General features: G+C 40.0%; 1 protein-coding gene across 3 annotated transcripts; it reads right to left on the bottom strand.

Annotated features, from left to right (window-relative positions):
* Positions 1-598: 598 nt before the first annotated feature.
* On the bottom strand, positions 599-23,262 carry zc3h7a (zinc finger CCCH-type containing 7A). 3 transcript variants are annotated; one of them, XM_033645266.2, is made up of 23 exons: positions 23,133-23,262; positions 21,707-21,806; positions 16,741-16,780; positions 16,356-16,559; positions 12,810-12,968; positions 10,118-10,198; positions 9,885-9,938; positions 9,762-9,801; positions 9,308-9,669; positions 8,953-9,205; positions 8,821-8,849; positions 8,583-8,727; positions 8,314-8,472; positions 7,008-7,213; positions 6,486-6,586; positions 6,153-6,334; positions 5,107-5,180; positions 4,379-4,515; positions 4,163-4,268; positions 3,953-4,061; positions 3,708-3,841; positions 1,401-1,564; positions 599-1,305 (listed from the first exon to the last, which is right to left on the bottom strand). In XM_033645266.2, exons 2-23 carry the CDS (start codon positions 21,772-21,774, stop codon positions 1,116-1,118), a joined length of 2,997 nt encoding a protein of 998 aa, XP_033501157.1. In that variant the 5' UTR covers positions 21,775-21,806; positions 23,133-23,262; the 3' UTR covers positions 599-1,115. The 3 variants fall into 3 exon arrangements, with proteins under 3 accessions (XP_033501157.1, XP_033501159.1, XP_078017400.1); XM_033645268.2 differs by having other exon boundaries at positions 4,379-4,512; XM_078161274.1 differs by lacking the exon at positions 23,133-23,262 and adding an exon at positions 21,913-22,037.
* Between the last annotated feature and the right edge of the window lie 232 nt (positions 23,263-23,494).

The raw sequence follows: 23,494 nt of genomic DNA, 5'->3' as shown, positions 1-23,494 counted from the left end.
TTTTTTTTAATTCTTTAAATTTCATTAAAAAAATGAATAGTACATAATGAAAAATGAATAGTACATAATGAAAAATGTTATAGTATTTAATGTCACAAAAAATGTCATAATATAGTTGCCATTACAAATGTTTAAAAAATGTAGGAGAAAAAAAAATCATGATATAGTATGCCATTAAAACGTTATAAAAATGGAATAGTATGCAATTTAAGAAAATTCATGACATTAAAATTTTTATGATATAGTATGCCATAAAAATGTATTTTAAAAAAGTTTGAGTATTATTTTATTAAAAGAAATTGTGAATGTTATAAAAATGTTGTGGCATAGTTAGCTGTAAAAATGTCACATTCCATAAATAAGCTACACAGAATCCCACTACTCATCTGAGCAATTAATAAATTCACATTAACGTTAAACAGGCTCTTTGGACAAATAAACATATTGCAAATAAACTACGAGGTTTAATACTTTGGAAAAATTGCATTAAATTGATCAACTTAGTTAAGACCCTGCAGACAACATGTAATGTATCAGTAAAATATAACATACAATTTTACAGATGTGTAATTGATGAATCACACAGCAGTGAAAACACTGATTTAAAAAAGAAGCTTTATTTTGTATGGTGCCCATTACACTGGTAACACTACTAGATAAATGGAAAGTGAAAATGACCTATGCTGACAGATTAAAATAAGAGAATGTCAACTCAATTTGTTTTAGACTCAACATATTGAAGGGTAAAGGTCATTAACATATACAAACTGCTTATGAAAAGAAATTACTTTAAGGTCAACTGATCTGAACACGTCTCTGATCAAGGGTTACACATGCCATTCTCAGCACCACTCTCTGATATTCTAGTGAACGGGTGCATAGCAAAGCGTCAAGTGACTTCCACTCAGAATTTGCTGTTAACAATAACACTCCTGGAGTTCAGATCAGAGTAAACCAGCCACCAATCAGAGAGCCGGTCCTGAACGCCCTCTTTAAAATTATGCTGTGATCAGGCTGTTTCCTGTGCACCTCAGAGGCTCTCAAGGATCACCTGACTCAAGACTGTTTGAATACTGCATTCATTGCAACAGAGCATGAATATTGTCACCACATCATTATATAATGTCTTTAAGCAGAAAACTGTATTTTCCAAAGTCATTGTCATTTGGTGCTATAAGATGGTCTTTTCTGGCTTTGGCAAGTTTCATCAAAAGGAATTCCCTGCGCTCCATCCACTCTCTTAGTTCCTGCTCCCCGTGTGCCAGCTTACACAAGTCATCCTCTGTGCACGTGCCTTTGAGGTACCTGCCAGAACACAAGATCAAATGTCAACCATCAAAAACGACTGGAATCACGCTGGTAACCAAAGACACGTGCTGCTCCGTGGCTGATAATCTTACCTCTCACAAACTTTGAAAGTGCCCGTGGGAAACCGATACTGCCAGCAGTTCTGATCGTCCTCAGAGTTGAAAACTCTGTCTTTGTGTTTTTCTGAAGTGATATGCTGCTGCCACTGCTTCTCACTGTTGCAGTTTTTCCCACACAGCCAACAGTGATTGCCAGCCTGCAAAAACACACAGAGCAATCTCATTTACACAAACGACTCATTACGGCCTGTTTCATTCAAACATATTGCTGTTTACTTTAGGCACTTAGCAAATAACGACAATTAAAACAAGATGTTAACAAAATTCAACCATTAGGCACCAACAATTTTTACTGCATCAACAGATTCTGACAACTGAATGATTATCTACAACCCTGGAAAGAAAGACAGGACAAGTGATCTGCAAATCTTTTTCAACCTATGTTGACGATTGTAACACGTTCCATAAATGTTGGGACATGAGCATGTTTACTACTGTGTTACATCACCTTTACTATAACAACACTCAGTATGTGTTTGGGAGCTGAGGACACTAACTGCTGAAGTTTTAAAAGTGAAATTCGTTCCCATTCTTGCTTTATATATGAATTAACTTGCTTAACAGTTCGCGGTCTCCATTGTCATATTTTGCACTTCATAATGCACCACAAATGTTCAATGGGAGACAATTTGTCTGAATGTCTTGCTGGGATAAGCAGGGACGTCCCCGAAAAAGATGTTGTCTGGATGGCATCATATGTTGCTCCAAAACCTGCATGTACCTTTCAGCGTTCATAGTGCCTTCAGAGATGTGAGTTACCCATGATGCCATGGGCATTAACACACCCCCATACAATCACAAATGCTAGTAACAATCTGGATGGTCCTTTTCCTCTTCAGCCCGGAGGACATCACGTCCATGATTTCCATAAACAAATTGACACGTGGACCGCAGCTCACTTTGCCAATTTGTGTCAGTCCATCTCTGCTGAGCCCGGGCCCAGAGAGGTTGGTGGTGTTTCTGGGTGTTGTTGATAAATGGCTTTCACTTTGCATGGTAGTCTTGACTTGCACTTGCAGATGCATCAGCATCTGTGTGTGTTTTCCAACAATGATTTGCCCGAGTGTTCATGAGCCCATGTAATAATATCCTTTATACCATCTTGACAGTTTTAAATCTAGTGCAGCCTGTGAGATAAAACATCATGGGCATTCAACGTTGGTTGTCAGCTTTGCCCTTACATGCAGAGATTTCTCCACATTCTCTGAATCTTTTGATGATATTATGGACTGTAGATGGTGCAACTGTGTGTTGAGAAACGTTCTTTAACGGTTGCACTATTAACCCATGCAGTTTTTCACAAAGCGGTGGAGTTTTTCACCGATACTGCAGTATATGAATTTCAAACATGACCAACATGATCAAATTCATATCATAACGAAAATAAACACCGTTTTTCAGTACGAACCGGTATACCGCCCAGCCCTAATCCACTGCTAGCTCACCTAGCACCACTGAGCTAGCTAGCATCACAGTTTCAGTCAAGAACACTGTTAATGTTTACATCTCCCACTGTCACAAGCACAAGCCTCCATTAGCAGATGCAGTAGAGGAAAAGTCTGCTCGCTGCAAGGCTAATTCATACAATGTAAAATGCCATAGGCTTGCGCTAAAAACATTAGCATGTTGTGTCTGTGGGGAAAATGTGTCCAGATAAAGACAAGTGCTTTGTCTGTGAATGCTGCGAGTTATAGTGAGGCTGATTTGTGTATTTGCAATTGTTGCTATTAAGCCGTGTTTAATGTGTGTTTTTAATCAACTAATCTTTACAGCACTTCACAGAAATCCCACCACCATCTAGTGTTTTGGAGGTGTAACTGCAGAGTTACACAGACACACTACCGCACAAGTATAAATGTTCACAAAGGCCACATGCGTAGGCTACTGCATAGAGCTGATGCACAAGTATAAATCTTGCTTAACCAGGTGATGATTTCTGAAAACAGACCACAAGCCAAGTGCTGCATAGTTCCTATATATTTGAGAGAAGACAGACATCTCTATGGACGATATCTCCAACAGTTGGCTACTCACACTTAACACGGATCAATAGCACAACAGGTAAGAGAAAAAATATGTATTTTTGATTTTGGGGTGAACTGTCTCTTTAGGATTCTTATCAGCAAACTGGAAGAGGAAATTAATGTAATTAAGCTGAAAGTTTTCACTAAAAATTGTTTGTTAGAGATACAGTATAAACCAAATACCACTGGCCAGTCTATCCACAAACTTTGCCACCAGACAAATCACTGCATCATATTTGCTGTTCTTTAAACTCACCACTTCTTCAGCGTAGTCTGTTGGCATGTGGATCTGTTTGCCATTCTCCCTGACAGAGTTACTGGAGGTCTCGTCACCCCAGCCAGGCTTCTGAGACTGCAGCCACTGCTCATAAAGCTGATCCATATCTGGAACTAAATGAGGGGATAAAATTGGTGATTACTTTTGGTGCATCACATGCTAATTAAATTCTACTGATTAAAATTCTCCAAAGTAAGACAGCACATCTCCTTGACATAACTCACTGTTGTTTTCCTTCATGTAGGTCCAAAGGTCTCTTTCTTCCACACTGTGAGCAAACGTGCAATTCCCAATGTACTGACACTTCTTGCCGGCTGTCACATGCATGCAAATCTAAGGAAGGAAAATAGCATTTGGTGACCATTGCAGGAGATTTGTTTTAATCAGAAACACAAAGAGCTGACAACGTTGGGATAGAAATGTTTGGCACGTACCTCAAATTGAGATGGGATGGGTTTTTTGGTTGGAAGTGGTCTTACTGTTGTCCACTTTTTCCTTTCATGGGAACTTACAAGCACCACCCGCCTGTCTTTCGCCCACCTGAAAAAGAGACAGAAACTGAGTTTGTGGTGACGCACTGGATTACACTGTTTCAGTCATCAATCAATCAACCTCCTGTTGACAAGTCACGTGTTACTTCTTATACTCACGTGTGTCTCGCCTTGGCTGAGCAATACTTCTTGTTTTTGTCAGCTTCGCTTAGTTGGCCATTTCTCCAGCACTGGCCGCAAACAAACATCATCTTCAGATTTGGAGGCCCGAATCTTCTCTGCGCGTTGGAAAGCTGCTGGTGACATTTTGAGAACTGGTTAGAATCTTTGTGACTAACACAAATCGTCAGTCAGAGACCCCTCAGTCGACTAGTCATTTATTTATTCATATTTTGCTAGCCAGTGTGCTGTGCAGTGTACTTCTGAGGACGTTTTGGTTCCCAAATTTTGCTGCGGACTAAGCGCTCTTGCCTTTCATGCTACTGTTTGGTGCAGTCAGCTGCAGGCACGATGCAGCCGCAAAGAGGAGGATAAACTTTTTACCTCAAGATCCCGAAATTACCTCATCTTTTCTGCTTGGATATTATGACTTTACAACTCACAGATACTTAATACAAAACAGTCTCTGGCTTTTGTTTGATATCCAGTGTCGGCAAAAACTGTTGCACAACCACTGAGCCCTGTTCAAACTTTAAAACTTTACATGGAGAAAAACATATCAGCAAATATTCGTACTGAATGGCTAAATCTGATTCAAGTGACAGGATTCAGATTCGGGTACAGCCCTATAATCATCAATAAATGGTGAAATAACTGCAAAGTCACTGGAAAAAATAAAGGCATTAAACACAATAAATCAGTCAACAGAGTCCTCATGTTGGGTTTACCTGGGCTCCCTGCAACGAAGCTGTTGCATTCCAAAACTTCTTTGCCTCTTGGACAATACTTTCATGAGTGATACCTATGAGATGCAAAATAAAAGTAAAAATAAGTAACAGTTAAGAAGCAAAATTACATCAAATTTAGCAGTGGGAAATAAAAGAACATTTTCGAACAACTGTATTCCAGGTACAACAACATCCAGCCCTCGGTTAGGCCTGTCATGATAACTACTTTCGTTGGACGACATATTGTGCCAGCAATAATTGCGATAAACAATATTAGTCATTTTGAGATCATTTTATGCCACTGAAAGAATGATAAAATGATAGCATAATAATGCAGGTTCATTCTTTCAAAGAGCAGTGAACCTTTAATTCGTAAGAATATTCAGATATTGGAATATTTAAAAAAAAAAAAAAAAACTAACAAATTCTTAAAAAAGTACCACCTGTTAATATATGTAAGAAAGTATGTATAAAATGACAGTACCTTTATTCAAAATGACTTAGTCTGGGACTTAATACAAAATCTGGACAACAAAAACCCAAACGAGACATGCATTTTTGTAACTAATTGACAAGCTTAGCAAAGCTCTGGAACATAATCTGGCCAGTGTGCTGCCGGGGATGGGTGGCCTGGGAGTCGGGCAGTTTGCTGTTGGATTTAGGGTGTGGAGGATGAAGTTGTTGGAGGGTAAAACTACAAACAACAGACTTTTTGGCTTGCCAGGCATTGGAAAGCTAACAACTATCAGGACCATGCCTCTCCACTTCAAATGTGTGGCTACCCGTAAACTACGCTGTGTTGCCTTTTGAGTGTTCGGTTTTTGTTTTTTTCCCCGGCTCATGCAAGAGAAAAATGGGAGAATTGCTGCGTCTTACAGTGGTCGGGAAAACCCTGCTGGTTATTCTGGCATCGTGTTGGCTAAAGTGTTGGTGGCATTCATTCAGCGAAATTCTCAAGGTCATGTCCATATCGCGTACGCTATGTCAATAAGGTAATTATGGTGACAGGCCTATCCTTGGACAAGTGTTTGAAAAAGCTGTCTTACCGAGCTCATGCTGCATCATCCAGACCTTCAGCTCGATGAGGCTATGAGCGTAGAAGCAGTCGTCCTCTCTCACGCAGCCGTAGCGGACTTCATGGCGACAAAGATCCAGCTGGCACTGATGACTCAAGGGTCTGATTTTGGAATAGCGGACCGTATTCTCCTTCAAAATGTGGACCAGGCACCTAAAAGACAAAAAAGGATGTCCATGAGTTAATCCTGCTCTCATTCCCTCACATATTTGCACAAGGTCTTGTGTGCTTTGGTAGATTACTTGAGCTGTAAATTCATAAACTAAGTGATGGTTTTAAAGCTGTGAGATGTGAAGGGACTCACTTATGATCCTCAAAGTCGTGCTTTGTCACCGGATGAGAGCAAAGCGAGGGGTCATCTTTGTTGGTTTTGCTGATTATTCTGGGTTTATGGTCAAAGCACACCTGCAAATTAAACGACATGCATTTGGAAAAGCTTAATATTCTATAAAAACACAGCAGACTCATTACAGCAGTGACTGCAGCTTCTAATGAGCACGAGACGAATGTTACACAGAAGCAACAACCAGGCTCGAATGAAGCACAGCATTACATTCATCACAAACATTTTTGTATTTAATGGCCTTATATTTTCAATTTGTTCTGGATAAAGCAAAGCCAGAGCTTATAAATGTAAATGTGTACATGTACAAAATATCTTTGTGGAGACAAGCATATTTTGGGAATGAAAAACAAAGCTGGGAATGGGTGTCATTAACAGTATCAACTTCCAGCAGCACTGTACACCTGCAGCTATTAAATACACACCACCACAACATCCTGTGGTCACACTAGATTTCTCTTAAGAAATTAAATTAATACTCACTCCACAGAGAAACATGAATATCCCATGATGCTCCTGTAAGATCTTGGGGACCGTCAACCTGACGTTGGAGTTGGGCCCATAAGGATCGAAGAGGAGCTCTCTGGAGATAAACCCTTTCCGCTCCAGAGTCCAAACATCAATCTCTTCCTGGCAGTATGCAAATGTGCAGTGGCCAGGGTACAGGCACTCTTTTCCAACAGCCACCTCTGAAACAGCACAGGCAACATTTTGGTATTTGCTGTTAGATATTATATTTATACTACAAGTCTACAAAGCAGCATTTGTTTTTCCTGGTGTAGCTTTCAGGGACTACAAGTTGTATTTGTTGGTGCAGCTGTGTTTTGTAGAATGGCAATAAATGGACCTTGACATGACTTGTGAGTGTGTAAGAGTGACAGCAACACAAAGCTCCTTGAATAATGTAAATATTTATGTGTAATAAGTGAGGATAGGTAGGGGAATATGTGCTACAGAGTAGGCATCAACGAATGACCGCGGTCTGGACCTGGACGGAGTGACAGTTCTATCCAAACCTGTGACCAATTTCTGATAAATCAATTAAAGAAATAATCACCTTCACGGAGCACTTTTTTTTCCCCCCAGCAGTCACGGCTATAGACCGTGGGCGCAGCTAATCCACCTAACACGGCAATAGCATCACTCAATTGAGCCAATTAAATCAATTGTTTAGCGTGCATAGTCAGTTAGTTACAGAGACCAGCAGTATAAGAGAGATGTGAGAGAGCCGACAGCACAAGAGCAACTGACCTGCTACTTTCTGGCTACACACTGTGTGAGTGTTTCCCCTGCTCTAGCCAAAGTAGCACTTTACACCTTGACCATGTTTGGATCGACCTTACAGCGGTGAGTCAGCTTTGAGTGCTATGAACATTAACAAAAACCAAGTAACAGTCCAGGCTCATCAATGAGCAGCTATGCGTGTGCATGAGAACAGCACTACATCCATTCAAATCAAGATTTAAAGTACTGTCAGTGCATACACCCATTTTACTAGTAAATAGAATAAATAAAGAGAAAAGGGGCAGCTCAAAGCTCTGATTACACTTTTTCTTAAAGCGACACTATTTGTTTTCAGAAAATTCTGTCTCATTATCTTTTACTTGTAAGCCTTAAGTTCATTGTGCTAGGGCTATAAATACAGGTACCTGAACCTCTCTGAATTTTGACTGACTACGCCTGCTAAAATGTAATTTAAAAATTTTACATTTTCCACTTTTTTTTTAAACCAATAACGGTAATATGAAGGCAAATGCATACATTTTTTTAACAAGGAAATAAATGTTACCTTTGCATATGTAATATGGTCCAACATATTGTGTTTTTGTCGGTCTGGGCCGTATGAGCTTCCACGTTTTGTCCGGTGAATGTTTGATTCTGCCGAGTAAAGCATCCTTTTTGCATTTATGCTCTTCTGTATGAAGTGTGTAATCCAACACACCGGGCCCTGTGGATGTCAACGTTTACAGAAAAAAATGTTAGACCAAACAGTACTTGCTTTTTCTTACAAATAACTGACTACATACACACACAGACTAAACAGAAACAGTTCCTCACCAGTTTTGACGTAGCAGACTGAGCAGGCTTGTTTGAATTCATGTGTTTCAGCTAAGGGGTTCTTTGCTAAATCCACAGCAGCAGGAAGACCCTTCACTTCAGGCATACCCACAGCCATTCCCATTGGTGTGTCGTTATTGTTCAGCTGGATAAAAAGGAGAAATGAAAAATAAGTTCTGACAAAATATACGCCCCTGACTACATCAAGGCTGGCAATAAATAATAAGTAAATAATTACCTGTGGAATGAATGGACTCGGAGCATAATCTGAACAGAGGAGAGAAAAAGAATATTGTATTAGTCAGCTGATATTTTTTGATACTGAAGTAAAACTCAATGACTAAGCAGTCCAGGTATCAAGGCAGCATACCTGTTTTATAGTCCGTTATGCTCAGACTATCCAGAGAGTCCAGTGGTGGGGGCAGGGCGTCAAAAGTGTCCATACCAAAATACGCACTTGACCCCGACTTGTGATACAGTGGAGGCAGAGTAACGGTGCACTGCTGGGCACTGCTGAAGGGAAATGGGTTGATGTGAGATGGCATCAGGAATGGACTCGACAAGGAACTGCCCGAGGCAATACTGGTTGGCAAAGGAAGAGGACCCTTCACTGTGGGTATAACCTGAAGGAAGAGACAAACAAGAGTCACACTTCTGCTCAAAAATCGACACTTTGTCGCATTTTATTCGCCAGCGAGACCCTGCGGTCGTATCCGTTCACTAACCATGGCTGATTCAGGGCCAGCTTGGTCCAGTAGATCATCTAGGTCGTCCCCAATGATGTCTGCGTCAAAATCTCGACTGGTTTCAAGAATCGTGCAAGGCTTACTGGTTCTGCATCCATTTACAAATGAGGGCACGGGAAGAGGGACCGACGTGGGGACAGACACAGGCATGGGGACAGACACCGGCAGGGAAACGGACTCAAAGCCTGGCGGTTCCGACAGGGTTACTGATGAGATACTGTTGGTAGGAGGAAGTTCATCCACTACTGTTTCATTCAGAGGCGGGTGCACTGCTGCTGGAGCTTGGATTGGAGCTGGGACTGGAGCCAAAATGCTGCTATCCTGGGTTAGCTGAGGCACTTCTAGAACACATCAGGGAAAAACAGGGTAAGTGACCTTTGTCCCGTCCCACTTAAAATGAATTGTGTAAAGCTGCATTAAGTATTAAACTCACCAATTTCTATATCTTCAACTGAAGACGAGCCATGGGAAAACTGAAGAGAGGCGGAAGAAATTCACTGAATATGTATTTCTTTGGAGAGTGTAGGTATGCATTTTAGATAGTTATGTTGCTTACCTTTTCACCTTGTGAATCTTGATAACTTGATCCTCGCAAAACATTCAAGGCAGGCTGTTAGAAAAAAACAATTAGCTCAATTAAATTATGACTGTTCATTACATGAGGACAGCCCTCAATGGATGTGTTAGAATAGTCTCAATTGTTGTTAGCCATGAAGCTGAAAGTCAGATTCAAATTTGTTACATTAACTAGAAAATGAAGTACTGTGAAATAGTTCCTGACACACGTACCTTACTCCTTACATAAGCTTTACGGATTTTCAATCCCAAAATTTTGGCAAGGTCCTGAGTCAGCTGTGTGACACTGGTATCCTGGGGAGGAAAATACAAATTAACAGTGTGTATTCAAACACACCCTGGACAACCACTACTTTGATCTTTGTTCATTTTCTTCAACCAATTATTTTTTTGACACATTTTCCTTAATATATTGTAATAAAGGTTTGGATTTTTTTGGGGGAAAGTTGCTTTTAAAAGTCAAGAATGATTTCTCAACTTTTGAAGGAGTGACACACCTCTAATGTGCTGTTACTGGATGAAATTTGCCTTTAAACTTCAGTGATTTATCATCCTGCAGATTAAGAGAGGTCTAACTCTTACTGATTGTCAATCGTGTTCCTGTCACAACATATCCAGACTAATGCTCCATATACAGTATTATACTACACTAACATGTAGTGATGGAGTGTGTATAGAAATAAAATAATTATCAATTAATTGAATAAAGTAGGACTTGCAACTAAAACAGCAAAAAGTCTCCCAAACCTTAAATTAAAAGTGGCTGCTTATTACACCAAAATTTGACCTACATCAGTTTAACCAGAAATGGCTTTAACTTAAGACAGCACACTAACAGGCACGCAACAAGGAACTACACAGAGATTTTTTTGATTAATGGATAAGTTGTTTGTTCAATAAAATAATGAAAAATGACGATCGGTGTTTCCCAAAGCCTAAGATAATGCCCTCAAATGCCTTGTTTTCTCCACAGCTTTAAGATATTCAGTTTACTGTCAGAGGAATAAAGAAATCACTTAATTATCAAATTAGTTGGCGATTAATTTAATAGTTGACACTTAATCGATTAAATGTTGCAGCTCTAAAAACTGAAGCTGTCAAAACCAGCCAAAAAACATTTGATTATTCCCTTTTTAAAGATAAAAATAAAAAAGGTTCAAATTTCCATTTTTGCACATTATGTCCATTTGGTGGCAAACCAATACAACACAAAGAGAGATGTACTAAAAGCAGGAGTTAATAGCAGATCAGCGACCTCAGTCTAGGTGGCAGCAATCTGGAAATCCATCGGTATCCTTCCTTTACCTCTGGAGGCATAGCCCGAAGTTTTTCGACTAACGGAAGTGCAGGGGCCTCGGCGATCGCTCACGCCCTTCACTTCTGGGAGTGCCCCCAGGGAATTGCCGTGTTGTTTACAAATACTTCGGGTAGAAAACCAGCAGAGTTTAGCTATATATCACATTTTTCACGTCACTATATCACCATTTAGACTAATCTGATGTTTGTTAAGTCTATAAACACAATGATTGAACAAACATTACTATTTCTGTGTGCACGTTTTGTAGACTAATTAATAACATGGTTATTGTAGATTAGCTGGGCCAACCGTTAGCTGTTAACATTAGCCGTTAGCGGTGTCTGTAATAACCACAGACTGTATAAAAATAAGGTAATGACTCAATAAACAGTCCGTGAATAAAATATTTCTTCCAGCGGATATCTTAGTTACAACATGATTGAGCTAGCAAAGCAGTTTTGTGTTGATATGTGTGGTATTTATTAAGTTATGGGAAATCACGATGTCTAGAAAGCAGCAGTGGCTGCAGCTGACAGGGACAGTTAGCAAAGCTAACATCAGGACGTCATCTGTTAAAAGCCTCCCGTTGTCGGATACGACATGAAACTACTCCAGTTAGCTCAATCATGTTGTAACTAAGACATCCGCTGGAAAAAAAAAAATTCACGTTGATGGGACGGCGTTTTGGGTGAAGCGGTCGTTATGAACGCGGAGCTTGCTGTTTCTGTAGGTACACATTTCCTGGGGACACCTGCACGCCTCGGCCACGCCCCCTCCATTGTGATTGGCTAAAGCACAGCATCGTTCAAACTCAAAGCCCCCCCCCAGTCGTCTTTCACACAGGGCTGCCGACAGATTCTACAATGTAAATTGCAGAATCTGTCTTGAGAGATTAAGGTGGCAGTAATGCACCTTTCTGCTGGTTACCACCCATCAAACAGAAGCAATCTTAGTGCGCTCACCAGTCAGGTTCTCATCACAGCATGCTCATGACCTGTGGCAGAGCTGGGTCTGAACTGTGTAACAGCAGCAACAGAAAGTTTTTTCTGGTGGTCCAAGATCAGATGGTACAGACACTTCTTCAACATAGGCATGTCTTTTAAAATATTTACATACCTACACAATACAAAATGAACACATAAAATAATGTCCTATACCATAGAACTTAATTTAAAGACCATCATTTGATCTCAAAATCGGATGTGAGGGTGGGTGAAATCAAAATGGATGTTTAGTAATTGATGTTACTCAGCCTAATTTTCATACAGGTTAGGTAATATTCATACTAGTTTAAATAAAGTTTCACTGCTTTGCAACAGCCATGGTAGTGCTGCTTTTTTAATTCACAATCAAACATTAATTTTCACAATCTAATGCCTTTTTTGTTAAAATTCAATATTTAATCTAGAATATTCATTGATGACCCTACAGTGATCTGAGTGTCAGGCAACATGCCAGAAACATGATGACTCCACTGGGTGTGCTGTTCCCGCAGGCAGCCTGGATGGCATTTCAATCTGCTTAATTTTTGTCAAATTTGCTAAAAGCGAGTGGATCTCCTGCACATTTGGATAAATCAACATAAAACACACAGACGTTACACCTTACCTGAGGCACTGCTAAAGAGCATTTGGCAACAGCCTCATAGGCCTCTTGATGTCTCCCCATCTCCTTCAAGGATTTTGCTTTTCTGTACAGAGCTTTGTGGTTCCCCTCGTTCAACTGGAGAGCCTTTTCACAGTCTTCTAATGCTTGGTCGTACAGTCCCTGAGAAAAAAAACCCAGACATGTCCCAGAATGAGAAGAGCTATACTTAAACATTGTGCTTGTGTGAACAAAAAAAACACTGTTTGATTATAAATTGACTTTACATGTTCAGTAAGTTGAGTCAGGTATGGGTGTGGCTTCCCTGAAGACAGTTGAGTGTTTTTACTGCCATGTAACCTGATTCAATACAGATGGACACTGACAGGAAAGAGGAACTGAATGTTCCTCTAAAAGCATCAGTTTTTCTCAACCAATGTTTTCTTAATGGATCCTGAGTTTCTATGCCAACAGTGACTTTGTCATAGGACCCAAAAAGACTTTATTTATCACTATACTTTAACATGACACTTGGAGTGTCATATATTACCTGTTCCATCTAGAAAAGAAGTCCAGCAGAGCTTGTATGCTGTCACTGTGCATAGTATATGTAGTACATTGTATAAGTCACTTCATTGTGTATGCACCACACACCTTTCAGATGGATTATTTGATGTATTTATAATAATGATTAGTCATCAGCTTCCTTTCTTATTAATGCATTTCCTTGGTTTAATGTTTGCATGATTACTAAATTGTACATTTTATGGAGCCTTAAAGCAACTCATTATGTTGTCAAACTAAGTTTACTGCAACTGATCCCAGATTACATCATTACAATTCCTGTGTAATAAGAGTCTAGTAAATGAACTGGTGAATGAAGGCACCAGTTTTTTTGCCTCAAAGGGAATACTTTGACATTAGGGAAACATGCTTATTTGCTTTCTTGCCTGGAGTTAGGACAGAGGGCAGAGCACATCTTTGTCTCTGACTAGGGATGTCGGCTTTGGTTCATTTTGCTTTTGAAAGCCCAACATCCATTAAATGGTAACTAACCAATTAAATGAAGAGGAAAAACACAAAATGACGTGAAGTACAAGAGACACTTTTCTTTTAGTCCTGCACTCCATTGACTCAATGAGCTTTAGCACCACATTTCAAAGTGCTATCCATTTGGAAGTGGTGAAATTGTAATGTTTTGTATTAAAAATGTCTCGCTTTGTTATTTCATTTTTTTGTTGGCTTTGCTGACAGAGGGCTAGCTGCGTTAACATGCAGAAACATGGTGCTCACTGTCCGCCCTTAGGTCTGCACTGGTTAGCTAGCCTAAGCCACTCTGCACTGCGCACCACCCAGGTTGAGTCAGAGTTAGCTTGTGGTGCCGCTTTTTTGGTATTTACTGCTGGCAACGCCATCCCAAACCATGGTGGCGGGACATCGTTGCTGCGCTAACATGGTGGCCATGCAGCCAAGGCAAGCTAGCCAGTGCAGCATACATGGCCTATTCATTACCTTTGTTCTTGATGCAGTGCAGCACAGTGCTGGTAGTGCTACTAAACTGAAGACTAACAAAATTAACCAAAGACCAACATGTGTAATAGAGGTTGACCAATAGTGAATTTTTAATTACCAATATAATAACGATAATTGTGGGCAGGAAAAAGCCAATAGCCGAATAATCGACCGATAACTTCCAGTACTCAGTGCAAAAATGTTACGGCCATACCCACGTGACAAGTGGAGGTTACCACTATCAGCCACTATCTGAGCCCCATTCCGCTATTAACGCTAGTTTATATGAAGCCCTATCAGCGCCAATTAATCAACCAAACCAATTAATCAGTTGACCTCTAATGCGTAACTGGTCAAAAATATTCTTGGCGGCTAAAAAACCCACCGACTTTGAGACGAGGGAACCATGAGTGGTAAAATGGTCACTCAGTCGCGGGTTGTAAGACTCATTCCTGGTATACTCTACTACAGTAGAGATAAGGAAATAACCTGGTACTCACCCAGAAAAAGGATATAATGTCTCCAGCACTCCCTTTACTATAATTACATTATATAATGTATGCTAAAGTAAAAGAAGATAAATCTTGTTACAAAAGTTGACAACATTGAAGAGGTCAGCCCCCCCTATGTCAAATTAACTTGCCTTGTCCTCAGGCTAACTAAGACTGTCAAACTATGCACAGTGTCAATGTCAGGAGTTGAATGCTGGTATAAAGTCCTTTTTTTTTGGTCTTTTTATGATGCTAAGTGCTTAAAAAAAATACACAATCAAAACAGTCCATGTGATAAATGATGTAATGTGAGATTGTAGCATTAACAGTTAATATCCTATCAAGACAGCTACACACGAGTTTGACAAGTCAGGTATGCCACAAGAAAAGTCTATAATAACTGTCTCAGAATTTTTGATTAAATACTGGCATTGACACTTCAAGTAGCCAATCAAATATTCACATAACCAAAGCTTTTTCCAAACTACAACTGAAATGGGGGCAGAAACCTGCTTATGATTTGGTATTATTAGTTGGGTTTCCATCCAAATGTAGCACAAATTTTAACTAAATCTTCAGAACATCGCAAAAAAAAGAAAATGTGAATTTATGTGCTTTTCCATCCACTTATAATATTGGGAGTTGGTCCATTGAGATAAGCAGCAGGTGTCACTAATTATCCAGTCAGGAGCTACTGCCGAGGAGGGCACAACACAATGATATAAATAGGAGAGTGTCAGTCAAACGTCAAACGAGGGAAAGAATGGCTGTATAATAATGGAGAACACGCTGGACAATGGAAATAGTTTTGAACTAATAATACAGCTCTGTGCTCTTGAAGGAATTTTGGCAACAGCCCTGTGTGCACAGATGAGTTTCTTAAAGTCATTTGGAGACAGTGAAGAGAGCTTGGAGTGGTCTATACAATGGCGGTATGTCAGTTTTAGCCCATAAATCATAAAAACAGGTGGATGGAAATGCACCTATTGATGATTCAGAATGCAGACAGACAAGGTCAATCAACAGCATAATTTAAGTTGACTGCTAAACTGTGTCATGTACATGAATGGCAAAATATGTTGGGGACATGTTCAAACAAAACCAGGTAATGGTTAACACTGCCTAATGAGCCAGAGACAGAAGACCATTCTTAAGTCTTAGAAATGCTTTCAAAACTGACGACAGTAAGGTGTTACAAAACAGTGCTCTTTATTGAACCTGCAGTGACATTTAAGAACCTACTTCCTTTTGTTTTCTGACATTTTGTGAATTGTGTTTTGGTATAGGTGTTATGTAGAGATTTGTAAAGTAAAGTAAAGAAAGTAATCTCTAAACCTGTGAGAAACCCCGGGGCCTCCAAATATAATATGTAACCAAGAACCTAAGACAGCTGCAGGTCCTATTAATCTACAATACACTACTTTATGATACCAAAAACTGTTTGCTGTATTTTAGACTTTTCCTACACTGTTTAACCTCTGTTTGGTAGAGTCAAAGCAAGAGGGAATTCAAAGTGACTGGGACTGAAACTGAGAACACTCGAGCATGACAGTCACCATCTACTTACCGGGACAATATTTAGGTATGAGGCAGCTCGATTTGCATACAGCTTTTCCAGTAAACCTGTTGGAACACAGATGTCTTCTGAGTCAGCATACTCTGCTATACTCAAGGCTTCGGTGTACATCTCGATGGATTTTGTCCAGTCTCCCTCTTTAAATACATCGTTTCCTTCTCCAAAAAGATTCCACACGAGATCCTTAATGAACACCTGAAAGATTAAAAGAACCAAACCGGCAGAAAATAAACACACTGCACCTGATTTGTCCTTTCATTTAGGCACCTTTACTTTGGAAAAAGACAATAACAGGTTGCCTTTCATGTGACCCTGTAATCATTTCCATTGAATCAGTTTAACTCAATACAAGTGTTGATACAAGATGAAAGCTCACCTCATACTGATCTTGACTTCCAGGAAATGGAAGGGTTGATCTAAAAGAAAAAAAAAGTTCATGTTACAAACCTTTAAAGTTTCAGAAGAACAAAACATAAATAACAGGGTGTCTACAGATAAAGCCAAGTTAAATTCAAGACTTTTTGCAACCTTTTTAATACCACCTTATATGAAATTTAAGACCAAACCTGCGATTGAAATACACGTTTTATATATATGTGTGTGTGTGTGTGTGTGTGTGTGTGTGTGTGTGTGTGTGTGTATGTGTGACACATATGTGTAAGTACTCTTTCCAAGTAAACACAGTGATGCAAATTCAAAGTAAGGTCAATGTAAGTTTAAGTTCAATGTGTTAAAGGCGCTGTATGTAAGAATGTGGCCAAAACGGTTACTGCACTCAAATTCAAAATACTGCCGCGAGTCGTGTCCGCCCCCCCTCCCCTACAGATTCGAGGTTGCTGGACAGCAGCACGCTGGAGACTGATTTGTTTGCCCACGGGCGGCTGCCATGGCAGGGCCGCGTCGCAGCGTCCTTGATCTTCGGTTTTCCAGCGGCCGGTCCAGCAAGTCCGGCTTCTCTGCTGCTAACGCTGCTGCCGGGATACAGCTGAGGAGGAGCCGGCTGCTAATGCTATGTACTGGGACACTGCTAATGCTGCTTGCCGTGCTGCTGTAGCTCAGTCTTAACTGTAACTGATGCTGAGACTCTACTGACTGCGTGACTGGTAGACGGTGGTGGGTGGCGCAACAGGCCAAAACACAAATTCAAAACATAAACATGATTTGCAGACTGTAAAAAAAATTTTTTAAATGTGAATATTCTGGCTGTTCTATTGTTGTCAGTGAGATCAGTATGTTATATGAACATTATTCTTTAGTCTCTGTGACATATTAGGAGGATTTTACGACTATTTGCTTTAGATTTCTTACATATAGCTCCTTTAAATGTAAAAAGAAAACAAAATCTCATTACTGACACAAATGCTCTTTATTATTGCAATTATACGGTCTCTCCAATGATTGTAAACAGTCAGTGGGTCTGTCAGGCTAGATATTTAAGACCCATTGAATCTGAATTTAGAACATTTTAAGACTTTTTAAGGACCTGCAGACACCCTGAATAAGAAGGAATTGTTCTGATTAGGGGTTCAGTAGCATTAAGAGCTTATGAAGTTTATTTCAGCACAAAGTACAGCTGCAACTTATTTTACTTGATCATTTGCGCTCCTGCACATTGTACGCTTCATATTTATCAAAATTAAATGAATGAAGCAGCTTAATTATTGATTTAAATGAACTGGCACAATAACAAATTGTATTATACTCCTGTGATTAATCTGTTAATATCTATAGTATATTCTGTTCTGCTTTGTCACAAAACGAAACACATTTGAACTTGAGACAGTGGGGCGAAAAGAAAGGAAGGTGTGTGTTTGTTTGTGTGTCAGTGGTTTGACAGGTTGCTGTGTTTGCAGGTGCTGACAGCACTGACTGCTGAATGGAAACAAGTCAGCAAAAGCAACAACATTCTGTAAACAAACCTTCACTCTAAAAAAATAAATACATATTTTTCACATTGCAACTATTATTTATATGACTGTGTCCACTTATACTAAAACATCTTTAAAACTAGGTAAATAAGGCTGTTAAGATGTCTAAACATGGTTCAAATGAGGAAAAACCAGGCAAAGACATAAATACAGATCAGTGATGATTTTGATTAAACGGTATAATAACACACATCCGCATGATAAGACATAACTTAAGTTACTGTCAAGGTTTACATCTACAACGGTTAATGATCACGACGCATGCTGCGAAATTGCGCAGATTATTCATTTTATCTGAAACTGGCTACATAATCAAAGGCTGTGTCACGACATGTCATGATGTAAAATTGTGTAATAATAAATGTGACATTATTTTGTTGTGCTGGCCTCTAGCTCAGCTGCTGTCAGGCATTTTAAGTTTCCTTTCTTCTTTGGCGCACTGAACTATGGAGAGTATGTACAGTACAGGCCAAAAGTTTGGACACACCTTCTCATTCAATGCGTTTTCTTTATTTTCATGACTATTTACATTGTAGATTCTCACTGAAGGCATCAAAACTATGAATGAACACATGTGGAGTTATGTACTTAACAAAAAAAGGTGAAATAACTGAAAACATGTTTTATATTCTAGTTTCTTCAAAATAGCCACCCTTTGCTCTGATTACTGCTTTGCACACTCTTGGCATTCTCTCCATGAGCTTCAAGAGGTAGTCACTTGAAATGGTTTCCACTTCACAGGTGTGCCTTATCAGGGTTAATTAGTGGAATTTCTTGCTTTATCAATGGGGTTGGGACCATCAGTTGTGTTGTGCAGAAGTCAGGTTAATACACAGCCGACAGCCCTATTGGACAACTGTTAAAATTCATATTATGGCAAGAACCGATCAGCTAACTAAAGAAAAACGAGTGGCCATCATTACTTTAAGAAATGAAGGTCAGTCAGTCCGGAAAATTGCAAAAACTTTAAATGTGTCCCCAAGTGGAGTCGCAAAAACCATCAAGCGCTACAACGAAACTGGCACACATGAGGACCGACCCAGGAAAGGAAGACCAAGAGTCACCTCTGCTTCTGAGGATAAGTTCATCCGAGTCACCAGCCTCAGAAATGGCAAGTTAACAGCAGCTCAGATCAGAGACCAGATGAATGCCACACAGAGTTCTAGCAGCAGACCCATCTCTAGAACAACTGTTAAGAGGAGACTGCGTGAATCAGGCCTTCATGGTCAAATAGCTGCTAGGAAACCACTGCTAAGGAGAGGCAACAAGCAGAAGAGATTTGTTTGGGCCAAGAAACACAAGGAATGGACATTAGACCAGTGGAAATCTGTGCTTTGGTCTGATGAGTCCAAATTTGAGATCTTTGGTTCCAACCGCCGTGTCTTTGTGAGACGCAGAAAAGGTGAACGGATGGATTCCACATGCCTGGTTCCCACTGTGAAGCATGGAAGAGGAGGTGTGATGGTGTGGGGGTGTTTTGCTGGTGACACTGTTGGGGATTTATTCAAAATTGAAGGCACACTGAACCAGCATGGCTACCACAGCATCCTGCAGCGACATGCCATCCCATCCGGTTTGCGTTTAGTTGGACGATCATTTATTTTTCAACAGGACAATGACCCCAAACACACCTCCAGGCTGTGTAAGGGCTATCTGACCAAGAAGGAGAGTGATGGAGTGCTGTGGCAGATGACCTGGCCTCCACAGTCACCGGACCTGAACCCAATCGAGATGGTTTGGGGTGAGCTGGACCGCAGAGTGAAGGCAAAGGGGCCAACAAGTGCTAAACACCTCTGGGAACTCCTTCAAGACTGTTGGAAAACCATTTCAGGTGACTACCTCTTGAAGCTCATGGAGAGAATGCCAAGAGTGTGCAAAGCAGTAATCAGACCAAAGGGTGGCTATTTTGAAGAAACTAGAATATAAAACATGTTTTCAGTTATTTCACCTTTTTTTGTTAAGTACATAACTCCACATGTGTTCATTCATAGTTTTGATGCCTTCAGTGAGAATCTACAATGTAAACAGTCATGAAAATAAAGAGAACACATTGAATGAGAAGGTGTGTCCAAACTTTTGGCCTGTACTGTATGTTTTGGTGAAAATCATCATCACACTTCCACTGGGGTACTCAGAGCTCTCTATCAGATGCAAACTAATGAGGAAAACAGCTGCAACACATAAGTCTTAAAACTGCTGCTTTGCTTTCCAAAACATTTCTAGCATCAGTTATCACTCGTCAGAGTTTAGATTAGTGTATTGTAAATAACACCAAATACTTTCTAAAATAATATGGCTCTTTAAAGTGCCATTACATTTTGTGTACCAGTCTTAAGACAGTAACTTAAGTGCTGTTTTTGAGATACTTTTAATTTAGTGGAGTTCCATTTTATGCTACTTTCTACTTCTACTGAGCCACATTTTATATTTCTACTCTCATCTAAAAGCTTTAGTTAGTTACTTTGCAGATTTAGATTTCTACTTCAGCAAAATGTGAATCGACTGATATATTAGGATGTATTAAGCTACCCAGCAGTATCCCAAGTAATCAAAATTAGCCTACCAGCTGTAACATTACATCAATTGACACATTATTGCATCACTAGTTATAATTCAGTAATATAATATACATTAAATGGGGCATTTTGCATAATGAGTACTTTTGCTTTTGGTACTTTAAGTATATTTGATGCTGATATTTTGTGCTTTTACTTTAGTAAAGGCTTGAACACAGGACTTGTAATTGAGTATTTCCATAATGCAGTATAGGATAACTCTTCCAGCACTGCTCTGTGACACCTTAACACATCATGACATCAGCGAAGTTTCATTTTGACTCCACAACAATGACGTACAGAGTAGTAATTTAACTATCACTTTTGTTTTACAAAGAATAGGCCCTGTCAGATTAATCGAAATGCAACACTGCGCTGCCTGGCATAGCTCTGAAAGCAATACGTGGTCATGCTGCGAGTGCGCCTGATGCATGAAAATAAAGCTCAGATCAGATCGGGAGAACACCTCACAATAAAAACAAAACTAATTTAAAGCCACTAATCAGCTGTCTCACTGCCATCAAGCTGATCTGAACAATACATGATGCAATGCTGACAAATCATTCTTGCATCATGCTGTTCTATGGAGGACTAATGCCTTTTCATTTAATAAAAGCCCGGAAACACAGGCAGACCAGTATTTGTAGCTGGGAAGAGTCTCTTCATCTAGCTGTCATCTACAGTATTTCTTAGACAGAGGATGACAAGAAAGAATAGTGAGAGTGGCAACATTAGGAAGTGGCAAACACAGGATCAGAACACTTCACCCATTGGCTTACTTATCAGGGTTTTTTTTTGAGTAATATATTAGTAAAATTCAGTTACTTTAACAACCAGGGATCGAAAGCACGACACTCACTGGATGAACTGCAGGCCTTTTTGAATCTCCTGCCAGCGACTCCTTCTGTCCTGACACGCTCCGGACATGTTTGTGTTAGTATCCACTCCTCTGTCAACACCTGAAATGACAATACATATTATATTAACTGGTAATGGTCACTAGCAAAAAAAAAACAACAGTGACAATGACAACAAAAAAAACACTCCTTGCTCAGCTCAAATCACCATCAGCAGGTTGTCCAACTGGTTTACTGGCAGCTACAACGCTCAGTCACAGTCATTATATTACTGAAAGTCCTCTTGCCTTCAGTGTTATCGCTTCCGCATTTAGCAATGACGACACACGTGTAGTTCCGGAAATTGAGGCGCAACATTTTTGTTAGCCTACAAGCCAACCACGTTAAAAAACAGTGTACTGTTATCAAAATTATACTGAAAATGACATTAACTAAAGCTGTGGACGATAAAGGGTGCACTTTGTAGGCCCGGAAACACGGTTTACATAGCATCTGAAAGCTGGAGGTCTATTATCGGACATGATTTCGATGGCAGTGACTAATATGTCAGCTTTTAAAGTCTGTTTTCAAGTGTTTCGCAAGATACGAATAACAAAATATATATTTGTTGTCGCGATGAGTTTGACAAGTACATGAGCTTATAACGTAGCGCCATGTCTGTTATTAACATGTGTAACGTTAGATATTAAGGATTTCTGTCGTTGTCCATAAAACCGCCAACTCAAACTGTGAGCCATGCCCCGTCATAGCTAACGCTTCATACCTATTGTTGTTTTCCACTTTAAATTTCTTAAAACTACTTTCTTATCAAAGGAGGATCTGGGTTAAATGGAGAGACAGGAAGATGGTGACACTGTTAGCTTCAGAGGGTGCGCCTGTCCTGTCAAAACCAACTTTACTCTGGGAACATTTGAGAGTACAGAGGCTTTCATCGCTTAACAATCGCGTCTATGTCAAAGATAAGGGCTGACGGTGGAGAAAGACACAGCTGGAGTTAAGTTTAATGAGTCCAGGAAGCACCTTGTACAAGGAGGTGTCCGATAATGGACGCATTGCCTTTAGCGCACGTGCGCTACGCGCGGCCGGGAGAACCGCCGAGAGTAACGTTAGACTTCTAGTTAGCAATCATCATCTGCTAGCAAAGGTTAGCAACTGTTAGCTCACATAGTTTCACTGCTGCCAACACACAACAAACCTTAACCACACAACATTGTCTCCCAGTGCTGGAAACACACTGGCCTAACCAGCTACATGACGTTACCCGACTAAGTTTCTAGGAAGTACACTGAACCTAACAAAGCATAGGCATGCCCAAGTTAAACTAGTTCCCCAACGCAAACAATAGCGAACAGTAGATGTTTAGCTCCCGCCTGAGAGCGGCGAAATAACCGCATAAAACACCTAACAGTGCCTGCCGTACATACTTACATGAATGGATCTTTATTCCAAACAACCCTTACGTCGGTTATCTAAAAGGAGGGAAAGTGATTTTTCGTTTTAGCTAAAATAACTGCTGTATCGCTGAAGGCCGCCTTTGCTTCTTCTTCGTCTGCTCTGATTGCAGGCACACAAACGCCGACTCCGGCGCAGTGCTGCCCTCTACAGATAGTGGAAGGACACGACAAGAGTTCACATGCAAAATGACAATGCAACTTTAACAGGCAGTGATCAATAAACCAGTAAGTCTGTAATAAATTCAGCCCTCTTGAACAGCCAGTAAACCCATTAGAGTCTCTTTCAAAGGGGGTCTTACCCACGATGAACTATTATTATTTATATTTTGTATATAT

Source organism: Epinephelus lanceolatus, chromosome 18, assembly GCF_041903045.1.
Source record: "Epinephelus lanceolatus isolate andai-2023 chromosome 18, ASM4190304v1, whole genome shotgun sequence".
Lineage (NCBI taxonomy): Eukaryota > Metazoa > Chordata > Actinopteri > Perciformes > Serranidae > Epinephelus > Epinephelus lanceolatus.
This window is presented reverse-complemented; position numbering and strand designations above follow the sequence as displayed.

Coding starts and splice junctions, on each gene's coding strand:
- zc3h7a (XM_033645266.2), bottom strand. CDS start 21,774: ATGTCCGGAGCGTGTCAGGACAGAAGGAGTCGCTGGCAGGAGATTCAA. Junction 8,850..8,952: donor CATAACGGACTATAAAACAG/GTATGCTGCCTT, acceptor TCCTCTGTTCAG/ATTATGCTCCGAGTCCATTC. Junction 4,516..5,106: donor CTTCGTTGCAGGGAGCCCAG/GTAAACCCAACA, acceptor AAATGTCACCAG/CAGCTTTCCAACGCGCAGAG.